A 20,835-nucleotide genomic window follows, 5' to 3' on the forward strand; every position below is an offset into this window, starting at 1 on the left:
CGCTTCTTCTTCTCTTTGATTTCCTACTTCTCCATATCGTCATTACTTGGTGTCATTATCGTTTTTAAAATAAAGGAATGGGTAAATGATCAAGAGTTAATTCTATGAAAATTGTTAAAAAGTTAAAAAGTAAAAAAAAACGTTTTTTGTGTGTGTGTATATTAAGTAAAAATAGATAAAAATAATAAAAACTAATGTTAAAATAACTCCACCGACAAGACACACAAGGTGGCTTGGTATGTCTGTGCAAAAAATGTTGTTTAGATTTATATATTTTTTAATGAATGTATAAAGAATATGTGAAAAAAATCGAAATATGTTTTCATAAAATCATGAGTTTATCGAAATCTTCATGTTTATACAAATGTCCGTTTATATGTGACATTTGAATGTGATCACTTTAACCAGCCAATGATAAGTCGTTTACCCTGTGAATACTAAGATTTTAATATTTCTATCTCAATCACTTATTTGTCTATGTTAAAACATCAATAAAATCATTAAGATAAATATGTATGTACATACTTCGGAGTGAAATGCAGAATTTGAGTTTGATTATTTTTTAAATAACTAATGTCTTTAGTACCGTATAAATATCTATGATTTGTAGATGAATGTTACCTATAATGTTTCCTCAATGTAAGGAATGCTGTTTTATTTATTGATGAAATTGTAAAAGAAAAACACTTGTCTTTTACCACTTGAATTTATTTTATTATAACGACTAGTTTCGGGTGCTATGCTTCTATCTTCAGGTCTAAATATTAAATTTAAGGAATTCTGTATAATATTATCAGTGTGATGATGCATTGTCAAGTCTCAGGATTCCATTTTTTTTTTTTTTAAGATGACGAAAAAAGTTTCTCACATATTTTCTTCGGCTTGGAAAGTTAAAGTTCAGTTCTATCTTGATCATCCCCTAGTCAGCCGCGCATTTCTTCACGCTTCGGGAAATCAGAGGGGAAAATGAATTTTACAGCCTTCCTCCCTTGCCCCTACCCCGTCGCACGACATACAACCTTCATTGTCAAGCTCCATAGCCATTGTGCCGCCTTACGAGTCCCATTGTCAATTGCCAGCCGAGAGTTGAAAATTAACTTTAATTTTCCATGACACTTATTCTTCTACGATTGGGGGTTATTCTGAAACAAGGGAGCATTTTCATATCTAGGGGTGGGAAGATACAGTTGCTGTCTGATGAATATCTTACCAATATTCTTTGAAGATATCAAATAAATAGAAAATATAAAAATACTTCTCCAAAAAGTAAATGCGTACTACACATGAAATCATAAAAAAATTAAACAAAGAAACAGACTGTTTGTTGTCCTTAATAAGGTAAAATAAATAAATATAGAGTATGAGACCCTTTCAAAGCACAAGCTTAAATTGTCTTTTTGGAAAGGCATGTTGTAACTAGTATGAGATATTTTAAGTGTCATACATTTCCTTGTAACTTTATAAATATCAAAAATGTTCATATTATTATTTTTTGACATCTCTTCAAAGATGAAGAAGAATATAGAAGTCTGGGCATTTACCCATAAATGCCCAGACTTCCATTTTCTTCTTCATCTTTGATGAGATGTCAAAAAAATAATATGAAAAATATTCCTATAATTGGAGATAATCCAGATTTGTGAACAAGTATTTGGACACACTCAAAATGTTTTGAAGAAAAATGTTATTCAAAAGGATTGAATTTTTTATAAAACATTTTAATTATAAATGAAAATGCATTCAAATAATGTAGAGTTCAAAAATCTTGATCGTTATTAACTCCCTTGACAATCGAACAAGAGACTTCTAGTGGGGTAGTGAAACGCGCCAACAACGTCGATATATTACAAAAATTCCTTCTTTATCGTTGTACCTAAAATGATGCTTTCGTATACTAACATTTTCCGATTTATTATTCTTAGGAAGTCTGACAATATTTCTCGAGGCGATTGCATTTCCAGGAAATTATGTTTGTATCTAAATATATTAAGGGAATGATTCTCAGAACTCAAAGTAGGAACAAGGAATTAATAACTACTTCACTCTGATGTAGTCATAAGACATGAATTTTTGATTACCCCCCTTTTGCACATGCTGATATTTCATTAGGAATATATATTCAGATAAATCAAAGACTGATTTTGTATATTATTTATTTGTTTGGTTATGTTACCATTGTTTTGCCTTCTGGCGAGATTTTCAAATGAATGTTTGGATCATGTTGACTGATGTTCTTCGGTTTATGCAAATATACTCACATAATATGTAAATATTCAACATCAAACTAACAACCTACCCAGTATTAGGAAATATATGTCAATCTAAACATATAAAAGTAACAATGGTGCAAGATACCTTTTTGCGTTTACTAATGTAAACATGACCAGTTTTGAAAACTACAAGTGTTCTTACCACAGGTGAAAAAACAACAATTTGTATTTCAGATTAGTATTTTTTCATAAATTTGAAACATCACGTTTTTCCACAAAGTCAATGACAAATCCATAAACAATTAAATATATTCTTCTTTCTGACTCCATCTTTACTTATTTATTGTCTGTGAAGACTGTTGGAGTCAGCTCTCCTCGTCCTCGGGTTGTAGGTTCATCTATCGTGGATAACGTCACCTAGGTAATACTTTTGAATCGTGATTTTGTTTGCAGCATCTTAGAGTTCTTTGGTCTTCCCTAGATGTTATTAAGAAAGATCCACGGCGATTACGTGGTTCATAAAACATATATTTACAACATACGGAGCATAAAATACATGAGTACTTTATGCAAAAATCTGAGTTTCTCATCATAAAAATTATTCTTATATTTTAGACATCTCAACATAGATGTAGAAGAATAAAGAAGTCTGGGTATTTACAGGGCTTATGACCTTTCTTAGGCTGGCTAATTGACCAATTTACACACGAGCAACATTCACTATTCTACCAGAGATTGACAACCACACTACTCAATTTTTTAGAAATCCTACACATATCATAAATCTCATAACAATGCGCGTGTGAGTTTACTAGAGTCACCTGTGGTTGTATTGGGAAACCTTTTTATAGAAGAGACATTTTAAATTGGATATACGCAAGATTATTACGTATGTAGAGTGATCATTTTACAAGCTTATGATAGGTCAAAAGCCCTGTGAATACCCTGATCTCTATATTGTACTTCATCTTTATTGATATGCCAAATAACAAATGTCACCACGAACAAAAATGAATTAAACATGATTTTTTTAAATCCCTTTAACACCGCAATTTTCCATACAAATAAAAAAAATCTATATTTTGGGTCAATTAATTCATACTTTTGAATTTCATTCAAGGTCCTACAGAAAACCATGTTTGAATAAATATTATTTTTTGATTAATTTTCATTAATGCATTCACCATTTACTTGTGAAATGAATGAATAAATTATCATATTCAAATAAATACAAATACCTTATCAAACACCGCAGAAACATAATTTATATATTTATTGATTTGGCGTTTGATTTGTAGAACTCCATTTTAATTTATGTATTAAATTTAAATCAAACACAGATTTTTTGAGTCCACTAACTTGTATTTTATTAACAAAAACACAAAAAAAAAATATTGTGACAATTGTTTTGCCTTGTTAGGGCATTATCAAACGAATGTGAAGATCAAATGGACTACGGTCCTCATGTAGCCATACAATTCTAAGTGACAGTTTTAACACGTGCAGCAATAATTTATGGGAGACAACAGTAGCTAATGGGGGATGTAGGTACGTACCCTTATATTTATTTTCTGGGAAATGATGAATTTATTGACATGGCAATTTTTTTAGAGAATTAATGTTTGAAATTGAATTAAAAATTTATTTGGTTGTTAATTGAAGGAATATAATTTTTATGTGCTTTCCGAATTTAAAAAAAATCTCCATTTTATTTAGTTTTAACCCTTTATTATTAGTGTTTAATATTTTTAATCCCGTGTCTTTTTTCAAAAAAATTCCAAAACAATGATTTGTCTATTTTTAAAGACCACTTATTTATATTCATTAATTATGTTTGAATTAAATTATTTCGTCTTAATAAACGTACCCTACAAGACTTCTAAACATTTGTTAATTAGAAATAATGACATATTCGTCGCTTCAGGAAACTCCTGAAAAATGTCACCGAAGTCTTCCGGTCGGTAATTACCGCCTTTGTGAAAATGTCCGGAACGCTTTCCTCCTGCGAACTCACTACAATTTTGAGCGCTTCAGAACAAAACAAAAGCGCAACGATTTCAGGAAAGCTTTTGTCCGAGCTTTATTGAAGTGTGAGTTTCTGTACATTCCACTGCACTTTTGGTCAATTACTTAAATACTTACTGTCATGTATTTTAAACATAAAACATGTTTCAGATATAGGTAATATATTTACTAAATTTCATATATCGTCAATCCTTAATAAAATTTTGGAAGTGTAGGAAATAAAATTAATAAATTATGAAGCAATACAAAATATTAACATGTTGACATCTCAGCATAGATGAAAAATAATATGGAGGTCTGTGTATTTACATGGGATATGACCCTCATAGGCTTATAGGTGATCACTTCACACATGTGTAACATTTACCATGATAGACATCTACAGCACTCTAATATTTGAAACTCATATATGTACCATAAATCTTGTGATGCTTTATATTTAATTTCACGGGAGCCATCTATGGTTAATTTTGAGAAAGTCAAACAAAGAGCGTCATGAAATTTATGATATACCATATGTTTGTATGACTTCCAAAAAAAATTGTAGCGTGGATGTCAATCATGGGTAAAATGATTAATGGTACACGTTTGTAAAGTGATCACTTATCTAGCATATGGCAGGACATAAGCTCTGTAAATACCCAGACTTCCATATTGGTCTTCTGACAGCGATAAATATAAATATTAATTTAATATCTTTTTTTGGGCAGTTATAAAATACTGACATAACGCTCTTTAATGTTTAATGAAGTTTAAATTGTGAAATACGCTTTAAAAACAGTTTATTATCATATTTTGATGTATCTCGAAATCCGAAAGCATTCACAGGAATCTAGAAAATGTGCCTCGCTACTTCCGGAGACCGGATGGAGACCGGAAGTAGGTCCAGCTTGGAGGATATATCAGCCGGAAGTACTGCGAGAGGTTATAAATCATGACTGATGCATCTGTATTACTATTCGTGTTTATTTCACTTTTTAATCATTTTTGTTTTTATTTATAATTGATGCGAGAAACAAAAGCTTGGAAGACATGTTAGTAAAATTAAACTTGAGTGTGTCCAAATACTTATTCACAAATCTGGATTATCTCCAATAATAGGAGTTATTTTAAATATAATTCTTATCACTGGTCAACTAGTATGCTAAAATAATAAAATGAAAATTTCGTTTTTTAGCGATTTTCATGTATGTGATTATAATCCAGAATTCGGACCTCACACACAAATGAAAGAGTTTCTATAATTTACATTTGACGCACTAACTTTGTGATTTTCCATTTTTAAATTAAAATGTAACTATGTTTTAAAATCACATTAATTTTATAGTGATTTTAAAACAAAGTTACATTTTAATTATGAAAGAGTTTCTGCTCAATAATAAGCTTTTTTCATCTCACCAATAGGTGTATCTAGTGAAATACTAGTAATTCTAGCACTTTGTTCCGAACTTGAATAAAATATTTATATAGAAGTTCCAAGAATTAGAGTAATGTGATTGTCAATCATGGGTAGAATTGGTAAATATTACACGTGTGTAAAGTCACTTATCACCAGCATCTGACAATCGTAAGCCCCTTAAATTCCTAGACTTCCATATTCTTCTTCATTTATGTTGAGATGTCAAAAAATAATATGGATCAACTTAAATATGGTGATATTAATAAATGAATATAACAGTAATTGTTTGTCCGATTTCACTAAGAGTCCATTTCAATACTATTTGATCCAATTTAGTGGCGGAATTCCTGAACGGCGTTAATCATTTTAAACAAAGCAATCATAAAAACTCCACCATAATGTCATGTGTGCCTGGCATTTTCAAAATGAGAAAAGTTCATTAATTCGCAATCACTTGAACTAATTATAAAAACTAGTTATTAAAGTATCGTTTTCGAACGAACGACTAAAAAAAACAAATAAAAAAGAAAAATGCAGATATTTTTCCAACAATAATTTACTTCCAAAATTGACTTTGGTTATTTATTATGTTAAACGCAACAAAACGGTGTGCGTTTATGAGGATTTAAATCACATGAGGAACTGAGTAAATGTTATTTATAAATAATAATAAAAAAATTTAAAAAATACTGGATGAGGTAAGGATATAGAGGGTGAGGAAAGGCTTTTGTATAATTTTCTTTAGACTTTTCGTTACATACAAGTGCAAATGATAACAGGATTCTAGAATACGGATATATGTATATATGTTTGTAAATATATCCTATGTTCCAGTTATTTGATGAAATATTTACAATCTTAGATCCATTATCTTGTCTTTATGTTATGATCTACGATCTAATACAAAACATTGGATAGGTGGCAGAAAAATATCATCCTTTTTTTTATATTTCAATTATTCCGTCGTTCTCAGATTTTTTATAAAATATGGTATTGAAAAATAACAAAATAACATTTCCTTCAAGATCAATTTTCTACTTAGAATAGAAAAGCGGCGATTTTAAGGTTTGATCTTAAAATCAGGGCTGAATCTTGGTTGTCACAGGTCCATACGTTCCCGAAGGCTATTGACGTAAATATTCCTTTTTTGGTAAAGTCCCCCGGGAAGGACGTTGGGTTGGCTGGCTTATCTGAAGATAAATAAAGATATGCGGTGTGTAAATGTGTCGCATGTACTGGTTGAAAGATTGTAGGAAATTTTTGAGGGCTTACTGAAGACTAGCCAAAATTGTGATATTTTCAAAATATTTATGGTAAGTCAAATTTATAAGTAAATTTTTTTTATTAAATTTATAAATAAATAAATAGTAGTTTCAATTGAGATAAAAAAATGGTTTTATTCATTAATCACTTCTTAGTCCTAATGATATCAATCCATTTTTAATTTTAGTTTCACTTGGTAAATAGCACTATTTAAATCTGTTGTAACACGTATTTTGATGCATGACGAATGATTTTAGTTCTTCTTTTTCATCTTTTTGTTGGTGTGGGGCTTGTGGCCTGTTTTTAAGAATGGTAACCTATTATTCCCAGCTCTCCCTTATCCATCCATCTCTTGGTGGTCTGCCTAGGGGTCGTCTATTTTGGGGTTGTCCGTGCAGCTCAATGTGGGGGAGTTTGGATGGTTCATTTTTTTTCAGACGCGCATACCGTTTTACGATTTTTGAAAATGATTTAAAATGCATTGAAAAACGTGTTAGAATAAATTTTATAAAATACTGGTATTAACCAAGTTAAACTCAAATTGAAAGAAGAAAAAGGGTGCTAAAATACACCATACTTGAAGAACATTACAAGTATACAAAGGATAACTTAACCAGCCAATAGCATGTCGTAAGCTTTGAAAATATCAACACAAAAATATTTTTATTTTGTTTTTATTTCTTTTTTTCTTTCAAGTGGAACGGAAGGTCTGCTGACGACAATCAACAGTCCGGCTTTTCCTAAGGAGTTTTACGTAGTTTTTTTTTGTAGCAATGAGCAAATGCTGAGAAGTTCCTGATTGGCACACACTAAATTATCCCTCCTGTTCCCAATACAGACAATTTTTTTTTCTAATCCAGAAGAAAGAAAAACCACTTAATGATCTTTAAACCTTGTACATAATAATCAAGCTAAATAACTAATGCAACTCCTATCTTACCAATTTATATTAAAATTAAAAATCCGTTAAAATAATTTCGCTGAAAATTTTCAGAGGGTTGGGATGGAATGTTTCAGGTTGAATTCTGGCCAAAACAATGCGAGGCCTGTCAGATATGTTCGTTGTGCAACTCGCATTGCAAGCTTTCAAAACAGTCGTGGGCATCCCTGGGCTCTTAGTGCATTCACTGATGCACCTGATCACGAAATGTGACAGCTTTATGTGACCTCAATTTCCAACGTTTATTTTGTTTTCAAAGAGCAAACGAGCTTTTGAAACGTTCGCGTTTTATTCATATATTTATTGGGTGAAAAATTAAACTACGACATTTTGAGTGTGTCCAAATACTTGTTTACAAAATCTGGTATATAGATTATCTCCAATTACAGGAGTTATTTTCATATTATTTTTTGACAAATATTTTTTCACATACTGATATAAGAGTTTCTGCTCAAAAAAAGCTTCTTTTCGCCTCACCAATAGATGTCTCTAGTGAAGTTCTAGCTATTCAGTAACAATGTTTCTGAATTGGTTTATACATATATAACTTCCAAGAATTTCAGTAGTGTGGTTGTCAATAAGGGGTAGAATCGGTGAATGTTACACGTGTGTAAAGTGATCACTTAAACCAGTCTATGACGGTCGTTAGCCCCGTAAATGCCCAGACTACCATATTTTTTTCTTCATCTTTGATGAGATGTCAAAAAATAATATAAAAATTAAACTGGTTATATCGAAAAAATATTATTTATTATATCAGAAATTGGATTTTCCGTCCTACGTATGAAATTTCAGTTTAAAGGCGTCTTAATTTGATATGAAACATGATCGTTCTTCCTTTTTTTACGAAAGAAGATATAAATCTGAGCATCCCAGGGCTTACGACCTGGCTTTTGTCTGGCTTAAACGATCACTTTATACACGTTTACAATTCTGCATATTATTGAATTTTAGTCCACCTCCGTGATGTAATGGTGGTGTGTTTAGCTACCGTGCTGAAGATCTTGGGTTCGATTTCCAGGGGATTTAAAATAAATATTAGTGATTTTACACTGTAATATTTGTTCAGTATTACCCTAGACTGTTCGCTGAAACGCAGGAGTGATCACCTCACCTTTTTACAAGATAACACTGCGTCAAAACGATGCACCATTAGATGCTGATAGGAAGACGAAAATTGAATATCCTTAATAATTTATTAAAAAAAAATTATATTTATGCAATGGTTTTTAATCCTTCAGCGTAACGTTAAGGTTTTTGATACATTTGTGAAGTATGACTGATTGTTGCGCCATCAGTTTAGGGATTGGTGAAATATTTATTATACTTATTCCTTTTGTCTAGAAAACCTTTCAATTGACACTTCATCCGAAGGGTGAATCACCCCAGTAACCAAACTTTTTTTCATTAAAGCTGGTATTTTATTAAATATACCAGCATATTATTCTGAATTTGAAAAAAATAACGCGATGTTAAAAAACCCAGATTTGACGTTTTAATTCCTGGAAATGTATTGTATTTCTTTGTTTTAATTTACTAACAATACAGCCCCTCGACTCACACCAGCCCCAACGACCCCTAGCTCGGCGAAATTCGAGCTAGGTGATCCATCTTTTGCGACTGAAACGGGACACTGCAGCAGGGTTTTATTTAATTTTTTCATCAACTTCCCAACCCCTATTTAGTTTCCACCCATCCCGGTATATTCCCAACCTCCCCTACTCATGCCCACACACGTCCCAGTTTAACGTACAGGCTTTTTGTTCCAATTCAATTTGTTGCCATGTTAATAGTACCATCCTCTTTTCCTGGCAAGTATTCGTGGTCCTTTTTCGGGTTTTAATCTCGATTAAAGTAGATGACATCACTTTTGTAAAACACAAATCTATATTACTGAATAGTACGTATACCGGCTTACCCGTTTCAAATAGTTAGTCTGGGATAATTTCAAAAAACATCACGTTTTCTCATTTTAAAAGATGTATAATTATTTTTTCTGTTTTGAAAATAATTAATATTTTTTAAAAAGTAGGACTTTCAAATAAAAATGGTATGATATATTTAGTGGAAACAATGTCACACAGTATTTAAACTGATCACTTGAGCCAGCATACGTTAGGTCTTAAGTCGCGTAAACGCTTAAACTTCCATCTTCCCTTCAGATAAAAAAAATACCACATAAGTGTCAGTTGTTCGTAACGCTCATCGATATTTTTTTCTGTGAGGTTTATTTGTAATCATATATGTAACTTTAAATTGCATCTTTGTAGAAAAAACGGTGAAAATTTTTATTTTTTAAATATTCGTAAATTTGCGTTTTTTTTTTCCATTTAAAGCCAAACATGTTTTAGATACTGTTTTAATATATTTATTTTTTTAATAAAAGTGAAATATTTATGTTTTTATTATTAAAACAAGTATTTCAATTTCATTCATGAGCCTAAGCGGCTCGTTATTAGAAATAGGTATCAAACTGTGGTAGAGTGGGTTCGAACCGAGAAACTCTGACTTAAGAGTCCGCGACACTAACCACGGGACCACAACCTGACACATCTTACCCTGACAGATCTTTAGTATCCAATTTCAATACTAGGAAAGAAATGTGGGGGTAGATGATTTGAAAAATGCATATCAAATATCCAAACTATTTGAAAATTAGGATTTCTTGAATTCATTTTGTAATTAGCCAGATTCTCAGTCGGGCGTGTATCCAACTACGTCACTCTGCGTCGTGGCGCCTGACGTAGATATATGACGATGCCTATAGTTCCAGATAACTAATCAATTGACAAATGTATTTATCGTCAATCATAAAGACAAGGTAATCGATCTTGCGTCGCGCGTATCAATTCATGGCGTCGAAAAATGATTTAAGCTTTATTAATACGAGTGACAGTATTTTCAACCCTTAATCAATTTAACAACATAAATTGCGAAAAGAGGGTCTCGAAAAACATTTGTTAAAGAATCAAACTTAATTTTAGATTGTATTTTATAATCGGTAAACCCCACAATGTCACTGAACTTTGGTAATAAATCATTGTAAGATTACAACACCTGTCAATTTATTTCACCAGTTAACACATCAATAATTAATTAATTCAGAATGCAAATAGAAGTAGTATTGGTTTGTTAATTTATGTATGGTCAATGACGTAATATTTATAGCACAGACAGTTACCATGTGTGTTTCCTGTGGTAAAATAAAAATGAGTATTTATGTTAAATTACAAGAGCTTTGTTTAAATAAATCAAAATATAATATTATATTTTTGTTCAAATATATTATTTTTGAAAAAAAAAAAATATTGTACACTCGAACATTTTCAAGTTTTACTTTCAGCATTCTTTTAATACAATTTTTTTAAACTTCATGCATTTTACCTTTTTTTCAGATCTTTTGTGACTCGTCTTTTGAAGCATTTAACATCATTATCAAACTATTATCACGGTATATTATTTATTGATTCGACATTAACTTTGTGGAATGACATGATTATTTTAATACATAAAAAATCAAATTCAGATAAAACAATAATTAATAATATACTGTTTCAAAATACGCCACCATTATTATCAATGTTTCCTTTTACAAAAAATGTTGTTCCTCAACCCCCCTACCTATATTTATTAACCTATATATACTTTTAATTCGAAATATATTTTTATTCGTTAGTTTTAACTTGTACCAGAAGATGAAAACAATTGTCGTTTTCGTCTTCTAGTCGTAAATAAAAATAAAACTCAATTCAGTGGATTATTCAAGTGTTTAATTTAATTTAAATATTATCACGGTGTTTGATAATGATGTTAAATGCATAGAAACCCACGAGAAAAGTAAGATTTTAAGAAAGAGTAGAATCTACTCGTGAAAAAAAATCACACAAATGCCAAAAAGTTACAACAAGCTGTCGAATTCAGTAATCGTATTTTGTGTATGTGTAGTTGGAAATGGGAGCAGAGAAAAGCCGAGGAAAGTGTGACATAATCAAATCATAATAGTATTTCAAAACTTGAAAGTGGTCAAGTCGGAATAATCAGCTGGTATGTAGAATGAATGTAAAAGAGGCAAATATTGTTTGCATAGACAGAGTGATGCGGTGTAACAGTTTGTTGATTTTTAATGATTTTCGCTTTGAAAAGTATGAAAATAGGAAGTATTATTTTTAAACAATAAATTATACAAATATGAAACACGAGTTAAAGAACAGTAAAACAGCACAAAAATAAAACAAATGATAAAAATGATATTCATTTTTTTCCCGAACAGTATATTATTAAGCTCAGGATTACTTACATATTATAAACAATGAAATGAATTCCATGTGTATGCATGCATACATGAATCTAACCATTCCAATGATAAATTTAAGGTGTTTATGAAATTCGATTATACCGCCAGAATTTACGACCTTAAAACAAAAGCCGAAAAACAGATCTGAAAAAATATATCCCACGGTTTAAAAGCGGCGCTGATCATAAATAAGTATGAAAAACATTTTTGCCGAAAGCTTTCACCTCAGATATAAGCCCATATCACCAATATCGGATTTACTTGTTAGCGCAAATGTATTTTCCGTCTAAGGGTAGTATTTTTGTCACTTTTTTAAAGAATTTAGCCTTGAAATTTTAACAGAAAAGAAATATCGACGAAAGGAAAATCACAGTTTTTCGTCAGAAAATTCTGTTGTGTTCAAAGATATTTTGTACTAATAATGTGATTTGGAATTTCGTACCTACTGTTATATATGAAACTTCATACTCTTTATGATAAAATAAACCTATTTTTGGAATTTACCATTCTTCAAAAACAATATTTGGTCATGTATTGCAGCCAAATATGTATGTAGGTACTTTTATATGATCGTAGAATCAAGTCTTACTTCCGTCAGTCGAAAGAAGTATGAATATCGAATAAATAAAATGATTTTAATGAACTTCTATAGAAAAAATAAAGAAAGAGGAATATAAAATACTGCTAAATATTTTTTTTTCATTTATTGATTCAGCAGCTACTTTGAAAAAATATCTTTTAATTTTTTATTTTAATTTCAATTGGTAAATACTCATCATCATCAGTTTCATAATCAAGAAGTATCGTATTTGAAGTTTTATCAGCTGCATCTGTACCATCGCTTTCATCATCAGCAGTTTCATCGTTTGCAATATCTGCAGTTTCACCTTAACATCATCATCAACAGCTAGAACATCATCAGCTGGATATATAGTAACATCTTCATCATCAGCAGTATAAACATAATCAGCATCTGATGCATCATCTTTATTTAAAAAAAGCAGTTTCATCATAAGCAGCATCTGTAGTTTCACGTTTATCATTAAAAGCATCTGGTTTATCATCAACTGGATATGTATCAACATCTGGTTTATCATCAACTGGATATGTATCAACATCTTCAGTATCGGCAGAATCATCATTAGCAGCGTCTTTAGTATCATCTTCATCTTAATCATCAACATCGTAAAAAAACATAAGCATTATTGGCGTGTTCAGTACAATCACCACCACGTATTAATCACCTTTTAGAGCAACATTTTGCGTGTATCCAAATACTTGTTCACAAATCTGGATTATATCCAATTAATAATAATAATAAAACCCTTACCGCACCCCAATGGTGCATAGGGTACTGCTTCATATAAACGCAGTGTTATCTCGATCGATTACACATGAAGGAAAGGTGATCAGCCCTCCACTTCAGGTACCAGTCCAGTGTAATATTGAATAAATATTAGAAAAAAATCACTTAAATTTATTAAACCCCCCTGGGAATCGAACCCGGGACCTCCAGAACGGTAGCCGAGCATGCTGCCCATTACACTACGGAGGCGGACAATATATATTCTTCATATTATTTTTTATTTTCATATTCTTCTTCATCTTTGATGAGATGTCAAAAAATAATACCCTTTAGAGCTATTGCAGATATGGGGTTAGAACCAACTTTTTTAACTGAAGATGCTTCAAAACAAAAAAAGGAAGGACAACTTAAAAAAGGTAAAATTACGATAGCTCTGCGTTTTATTTATTGAAAATATTTTTCATTATTATTACAGCAATGCGTAAATAATTGTTAAAAGCAAATAATCAATAGTGAATAAAGAACATAGAGGTATAAACAAAAATGAGAATGGTGAACATCGTCCTGTCTACAGCGATCACCAGGACCTTCCAGTACTTAGCTTCCTCACAGTCGGGATCTTCTCCCTTCTCTACTTCTTCAAACGGCTCTATATTTGTGTCCGACTGCAGTGTATGATATACTTCAACATTCTGAAGAAAAAAACAAGTTTTTTACAACATTGTAAGTGTGTTTCCTATTTCCAAATAGATTTTTTTAAATCTCTAAATGTTTTTTAATAGTTTTATAACATAAATGTGGAATTGTTTGATAATTTGTTTTTTTTTAACGTCACTATTTTTTGTTAATGTAATGTAATGTCTAGTATTGTTAATGTAACTATTGTTTATTTTATTTTTTTTTTTATATGTAAGCTGTACAATTCCCGAATAAATAAAAATAAAAATAAAAAAAATGATATCTCTAGTGAAATTCTAGTTAATTCAAGCACTATGTTTCGAATTAGAAAAATATATTTAGAAGTTCCAAGAATTTGAGTAGTGTGGTCGTCAATCATGGGTAGAATTGGAGAATGTTACAAGTGTGTAAAGTGATCACTTAAACCAGCCTATGACGGTCGTCAGCCCCGTAAATCCCCAGACATCCATATTCTTCTTCATCTTTGTTGAGATGTCAAAAAATAATATAATATTTTTGACATCTCCACATAAATGAAGAAGAATATGGAAGTCTGGGCATTTACAGTGATAACGACCGTCATAGTCTGCCTTAAGTAAATGCTAGAATGGCGAATGTTACACGTGTATAAAGTGATCAATTATCCTGCTTATGACAAGTCTTACCCTTTAAATATCCAGACTTCTATATTCGTCTTTATCAGCGAGTGTTTTTGCCTAGAATTTTCACTCATGAATTACATGAAATTATGGTAACTTTAAACATAAAGAGTAAATCCACTCACGAGTAGGCATAGGCTATGAAACTTAAAAAGTTGAGGCCTGAGTAGGGTCATGATAAGCGGTATTGTATAAGCCCTAGCTAGATTTCAGAGTCACTTAGACGTTAGGTAATTTAAAAAAAAAAGATATTCGAGGTATATAAGACAAAATTACGACATATTTGATATCTCAACATAGATGAAGATTCTGGAAAATTATAAAAAAGATCTTCTCTATCCTAGTTGAGGTTTGATTTTAAAATATTTTATAAAAATGTATTTTGCAAAACTGTGTTATTTTTCCAAGGCTGTGAAAATTCATATTTATTAGCATTGAATATATTACAGGCAACTTCGAAATGAACCCTAAATGTTTGGTTTGCATCAATCATTGATTTGTTCGGAATAAAAGTTTTCCGCTTCATCACGTTTCCATAAAAATTCATCCGAAATTTGGCCGAATCATTGAAACATGAAGATAACAAACGATTCGCACGTTTCATACCTTGTTTCGTATTTTGTTTATCGGTTTATCCTTTGTTTATCGCTTCGTACCTTGTTTTATCGCAAACCGACCTAAATCGTTTACATTTTAGGCTCAAAATCGTTTTAAGGGAAACAAAACCAAGATAAGCAGAAATGAAAACGGTTTCGATGAAAATAAAGACAATGAGAAAAGAATAATATTTGAAAATATTATTCGTTCCATTTTACTTTTAAAAAACTACATAATAAAAGAGATTTTTCTAAACTAAGACTAACTAACCATCACGCTGCTTCTCTGCAGGGGTAGGCAGAGAGAAAAGAACGCCACACCAATCTGTCTTAGCAAACATTCTTCGCCTCTTCCACGTTCATGCATCTACTATTATTACGACTCCTAACCTGACCACTTTCGCTTTCACTTTCACTGATCGTGCCATGTTTTTCTCAGTCTTCTTCTGCTCCTTTTTCCGATTACAATCGTCTCATTAATTTGTTTGACCGTTCTTTCCTCAGTCATTCGTTACATATGTCCAAACCATCTCAACACACCTTTCTTAATGTTATCAATAATGCTTATCTCAGCTTTGCATTCCTTCCTTATTTCACTATTCGAACATCTATCATACATCGTTTTGTCACACATTCTTCTGAGAGATCGCATTTCAACTGCATTCAGACTACTTTCATCCTTCTTTTGCCAACTCCATGTTTCACTTCCATATATTAAAGTTGGAACCAGGACTCCGTTGTGTACTGTCAGTTAAGCTTCCGCTGATAGGTTTTTATTTGCTATAACTTTCTAAAGGTCCGTTATTAAATATGTTTCCAATCATTAGCTGTAACTGCTAATCAACACAAAAAATAAAGCTAATTTAGATCTACCCAAGCTCTTTTGCCTAGCGACCATTTTTTTTAAATATTGTTAAGTACTCGTAGTTAGTGTTGTATTATAAATTAGTCTTGAAAAAGAAGCGGTTAGCTTCAAAACCGGTAGACATAAAAATTAAATTGTAATAAAATATTAAAAGTAATTTTATAAAATAGAAAATCAAAATGTTATTGCTTCAAATATAAATTATAGAATAAAAGAGATATTTAAAAGATTAAATTTTTATTATTATTTTTTATTAAAAGCATTGTTCACTTAAGTGGTATGGTAATATAACACTCTCCTTATCATTCGTTCATCACTTAAAAATGGTGTTACACAAAGTGAACGATGAATGATAAAGAGGGTGTTTGTATTTTTGATTGTGTATTTATTTTTCAACATCCTTTCGCCCTATTCTTTGCCTTTCAACCTCCATCTTCAGGGCGTAAAATACCGGTAAAAAATATCAAATTTAAATTTTGACATCTCAACATAGATGAAGAAGAGTATAGAAGTCTGCTTTTTTACTGGGGTAATGATTCATGCTGAAATAATCTGGTGGATATTTAAATAATTTTTAAAATATGTTTTCAGGTGTCTCCCGGTATGTAAAATAGTCCGGTTATTTCTAAAAATGAATTCGCGGTGACAATAAAAATCAGTAAATGATGTTAGAGGAGACAGAGATAGCAGCTATAACAAAAAACAAAAATAATGAATTACTCACATTACGGAAAAAATGAAGTATTCGGTCTATATTAATTAAATCACAATGTGGACAGTAAAAATTATTGTTACCTTAAATGTTATCATGAGGATTAAATCGTAGTCATACAGGAGAAAGTGACCAAGTGCATTTTTCTCAAAAAAAGGGATCATTGACTATTTGATATCTTACTTGCTTAATATTGCTCTGAGAAAAATCCCAAAGGATTTTAATCTTGGAAGTATAATATATTGACTTGTTAAAAATGACTAACTGCATTGATGTTTATTTTCTTGCCTAGCAAAAGTGACTTAAATGGCCCTTCTGAACATTTTACGTTTTGTGAGTTGGTCACTTTCTCCTGTACGACTACGAAATACACACACATAAAAATATATAGGGAAAGATGGGGTATTCTTATGCACACTTTATTTTGGCCAAAAAATAGACAAAAAATGCCTTTTCTAAAAATTTTAAACCTTGGTTATGTAGTACGAAAAATAACCTACCTTCCTTTTGGTATCAGCAATTTTGACAATACTTTATTTTTTTAAACCAAATTAGGTGAATTAGTTTGAATTAGAAACCCATAAATTACTTTGACTCCACTACGATTATTGATGGTTGTATGTGCCCACCTATGGTGGATACTTTCTAGTTAAATTTGGATCTGGCAGAGGCCGCTCGCGGCATGAAACAGGAAGTGAAAGGCTGTATGGGGAACTGTCAATTTTGACATAACTGTCAAACGAATCTAACATGGCATTCTGGGGGTAGAATGTAACGTCGATAATCATTCGGGGAGGAATTTGTGATTGATATTTTTCAAGGGTTGGCGTTTTGAGACGCAAATAGATATTCTATAAAAAAATGGTACCCTAAAAAACATTTAACAATGTAGCATTTTTAACTTGCTGTTAGTCGCACTATAAAATGGCGGAATATTGTATAATAATAAACAGTTTTGGTAAAATTAAGAAAGGTATGTTGAGATCGTTGAATGAAAGAGAGAACAGTAAGACAAGGTTATGAGGCAAATGTAATTTTAAATATTATAGAAATAGAAAAAGAATATACAATATATACATACAAGACGTTTAAATTCATCCCACCTAAATAAAGTCGGCTGATATATTACTATTGTTGCAAACTTGTCAATTTCTCACTGTACTAAACTGTATTTAAATTTTGTATATTAAAAGCATTGTTAACTTTGTGGAATGGTAATATAACACTCTCCTTATCATTAATCGTTAATTATATCATGTCATTGATTTTAATAAACACTTATTCGTGACTACCGGTTTTGGAATGATCATTCCATCATCAGGTCAATAAAATGAAATTATTACGGTCTGACATTTATACAAAAGTAAAATTTTGAAAGGGGGAAAGAAGACAAATTAATTACAATCACAATTTTAAAAAGCGAACATGAAGTTAAATTAAGTTGGTTATTTAGTATGGGTAAGTTTTTATTATTTGCTTTACTTATTTATAATTTTTAATATACTATTTTGCTGAAATATTACATATCGTTTATTCTCACAAAATGATATTACAATAACATATTGTTTATTACGAAAGCATTCTGACAAAATTATCACAAAAGTTAAGTAAGTGTAAGGTTTGGTTAGAGTACACTATTGAAAATATTCCCATTGTGATTCATTTGTCGTCTTTCTCTCTTTCAAAGATTTTATTTTTATACAAATGTCAAATCGTAATAATTTGATTTTAATGACCTGATAATGAAATAATTTTCCAAAACCATTAGTAAAAGTATTTAAAAAATTGGTATTACACCTAGTAAATAATGGATGGTAAGGAGAGTGTTTTATTACCATTCCAAAATTATCTATGCTTTTTACATACAAAAAATTATCAATAATTATTATTAGGGCCATACACGCAATTACAGGATTCATTCAGCGTTCGTATTTAGAATAAATTGTATTTTTTTTATATACTCGTACATTGGGAAAAAAAGTATTATTTTAACGTGTATGAAAAAAAAATTAATTTGGTCCGTCTCCGTAGTGTAATGGTCAGCACGCTCGGCTACCATTCTGGAGGTCCTGGGCTCGATTCCTAGGGGGGGTCAAATAAATATAAGTGGTTTTTTCTCTGTAATATTTATTCAATATTACTTTGGACTGGTAACTAAAGTGGAGGGCTGATCACCTTTTTTTAATGCGTAAAACGATCAAGATAACACTGCATTTATATGAAGCAGTGCCCTATGCACCATTGGGGTGCGGATAAGGGTTTTAATATAATTATTATTATTTTAACTCAAAAACTTTCAATTTCTATTTTGTCTTCAAAACTGTATATGTATTTATTCCAAAGAAAAACTGATTTTTTCATATTTAACTTGTGTATGGCCTTAAAATAACACGGGTCCTATATGATGTAAAGTCTTATGCACCATTATGTCAAGGATTGGGTTAGAGTGAGTGTTAAACTATAAATGTCAGCTGATGTAATGTTTGAACGCGCGCCTAAAAACATCACCCTTCGTTAAATTCTAACGGATTGATTCTTTTTCAAAAAAGTTTTTAGGTTGATTTTGCCTCTTCCTAGCTTGATGCAAACAAATTCACATAAAAACGTCAGTCCGAACAAATAACAGACCCCGCTAGAGCGAACAAGCCGACACGACACCGGCAGTTTGAACGCGGGAAATGTACATATGTATATATCTTTATAATGTCTATACACATATATACAATACCGAAGTGTCGTTTGATTTTTTGACGCATGCACCTCGTATAAGTACAACTAGTAGAATTGACGTTATATCAATTTCAACGAATTTAAAAGTTTTTTCGTTAATTTATTTGGCACTTTGAGGTAATATCCATACATCTTTTTATTCATTTAACTTGGTAAATACTACTATTATCACAATATCAATAACCAAGTAAAATTTGCATTAAAAATAAATCAAAACTGTTTTTTGTAACGTCTAACATTTTCGAAAAGCGATGGGATACAAAAGTTGAGTAAAAAAATTAAAAAATTAAAATGATTGTAGATTTTTTCTTCTGACCCTTATTCGCACCAAATGGTGCATTAGACACTGCATAAATTGTCGCAGTACCAACTTAATCGATGATATTTTTCAATTATACACTAGTTTAACATCACTTGCTGAGTTATATATCATTACACAAGAGAAGTTTCGAAAGCAACAGTGGTTTTCACCGACAAATAATCACAATAACATTGTATTAACAATATTGACAAAAAATATTCAGATATATAAAAACGTGGTGGGGTAATAAACAGAGGGGAATGTTAAGGTATTCATTTATACACGTGTTTATTTTTTAATAATCAACATTTCATTCCTCAAAGTTCATTCCGAATTATTAAAAAATGTAACTTGATTGTTAATTATGTATATGAAGAAAAAATTATTTCTCCAGCACTTCATATGTGTACTTATCCAGGTTGATATTAAATAAATATTTTGTTAAAATCTCTCAAATTTATTTTCACCCCCCTAGGAATCAAAGAAGGTAGAAGAACAGGACGTACCCTTATTTGAACAGAAGAAAAAGAAAACAAAAACAACGGTAAAAGCGTTACTCATAATAACATGAATTATAGTATCAGGTACGGCGTAAATGTTCGTTTATCCAAAACGTTAAATATTACTGATCAGAAGATATTTTAAAACTTTTTTTAATGTTTTGCTGCCTGTTTTTAGAAAGTGAAAATAAAATATTTTACTTTTTATATTAATACTCTCCTTATCATTCACTTAGAAGGTGGACGATGAATGATAAGAAGAGTGTTATATTACCATACCATAAAGTTGATAATGCTTTTTTAATATAAAAAACCGTATTTGTATATTTTACCGTTCTTTCTTTACTCATTCGTTCC

At 30.9% G+C, this 20,835-nt stretch overlaps 1 protein-coding gene across 1 annotated transcript in view; it reads right to left on the reverse strand.

Moving 5' to 3' along the window:
* Positions 1–13,854: 13,854 nt before the first annotated feature.
* Positions 13,855–20,835, reverse strand: part of LOC148306849 (neuronal acetylcholine receptor subunit beta-2-like) — a 30,467-nt gene continuing 23,486 nt past the window's right edge. The window contains exon 11 of the mRNA XM_088264292.1: positions 13,855–14,129. Coding sequence (XP_088120418.1) covers positions 13,944–14,129 — 186 coding nt within the window. The 3' untranslated portion in view covers positions 13,855–13,943. The remainder of the gene's footprint in view (positions 14,130–20,835) is intronic.

This window comes from Brachycentrus maculatus, unplaced genomic scaffold (assembly GCF_059751285.1).
Source record: "Brachycentrus maculatus isolate JH-2025_06_01 unplaced genomic scaffold, ASM5975128v1 h1tg000222l, whole genome shotgun sequence".
NCBI lineage: Eukaryota > Metazoa > Arthropoda > Insecta > Trichoptera > Brachycentridae > Brachycentrus > Brachycentrus maculatus.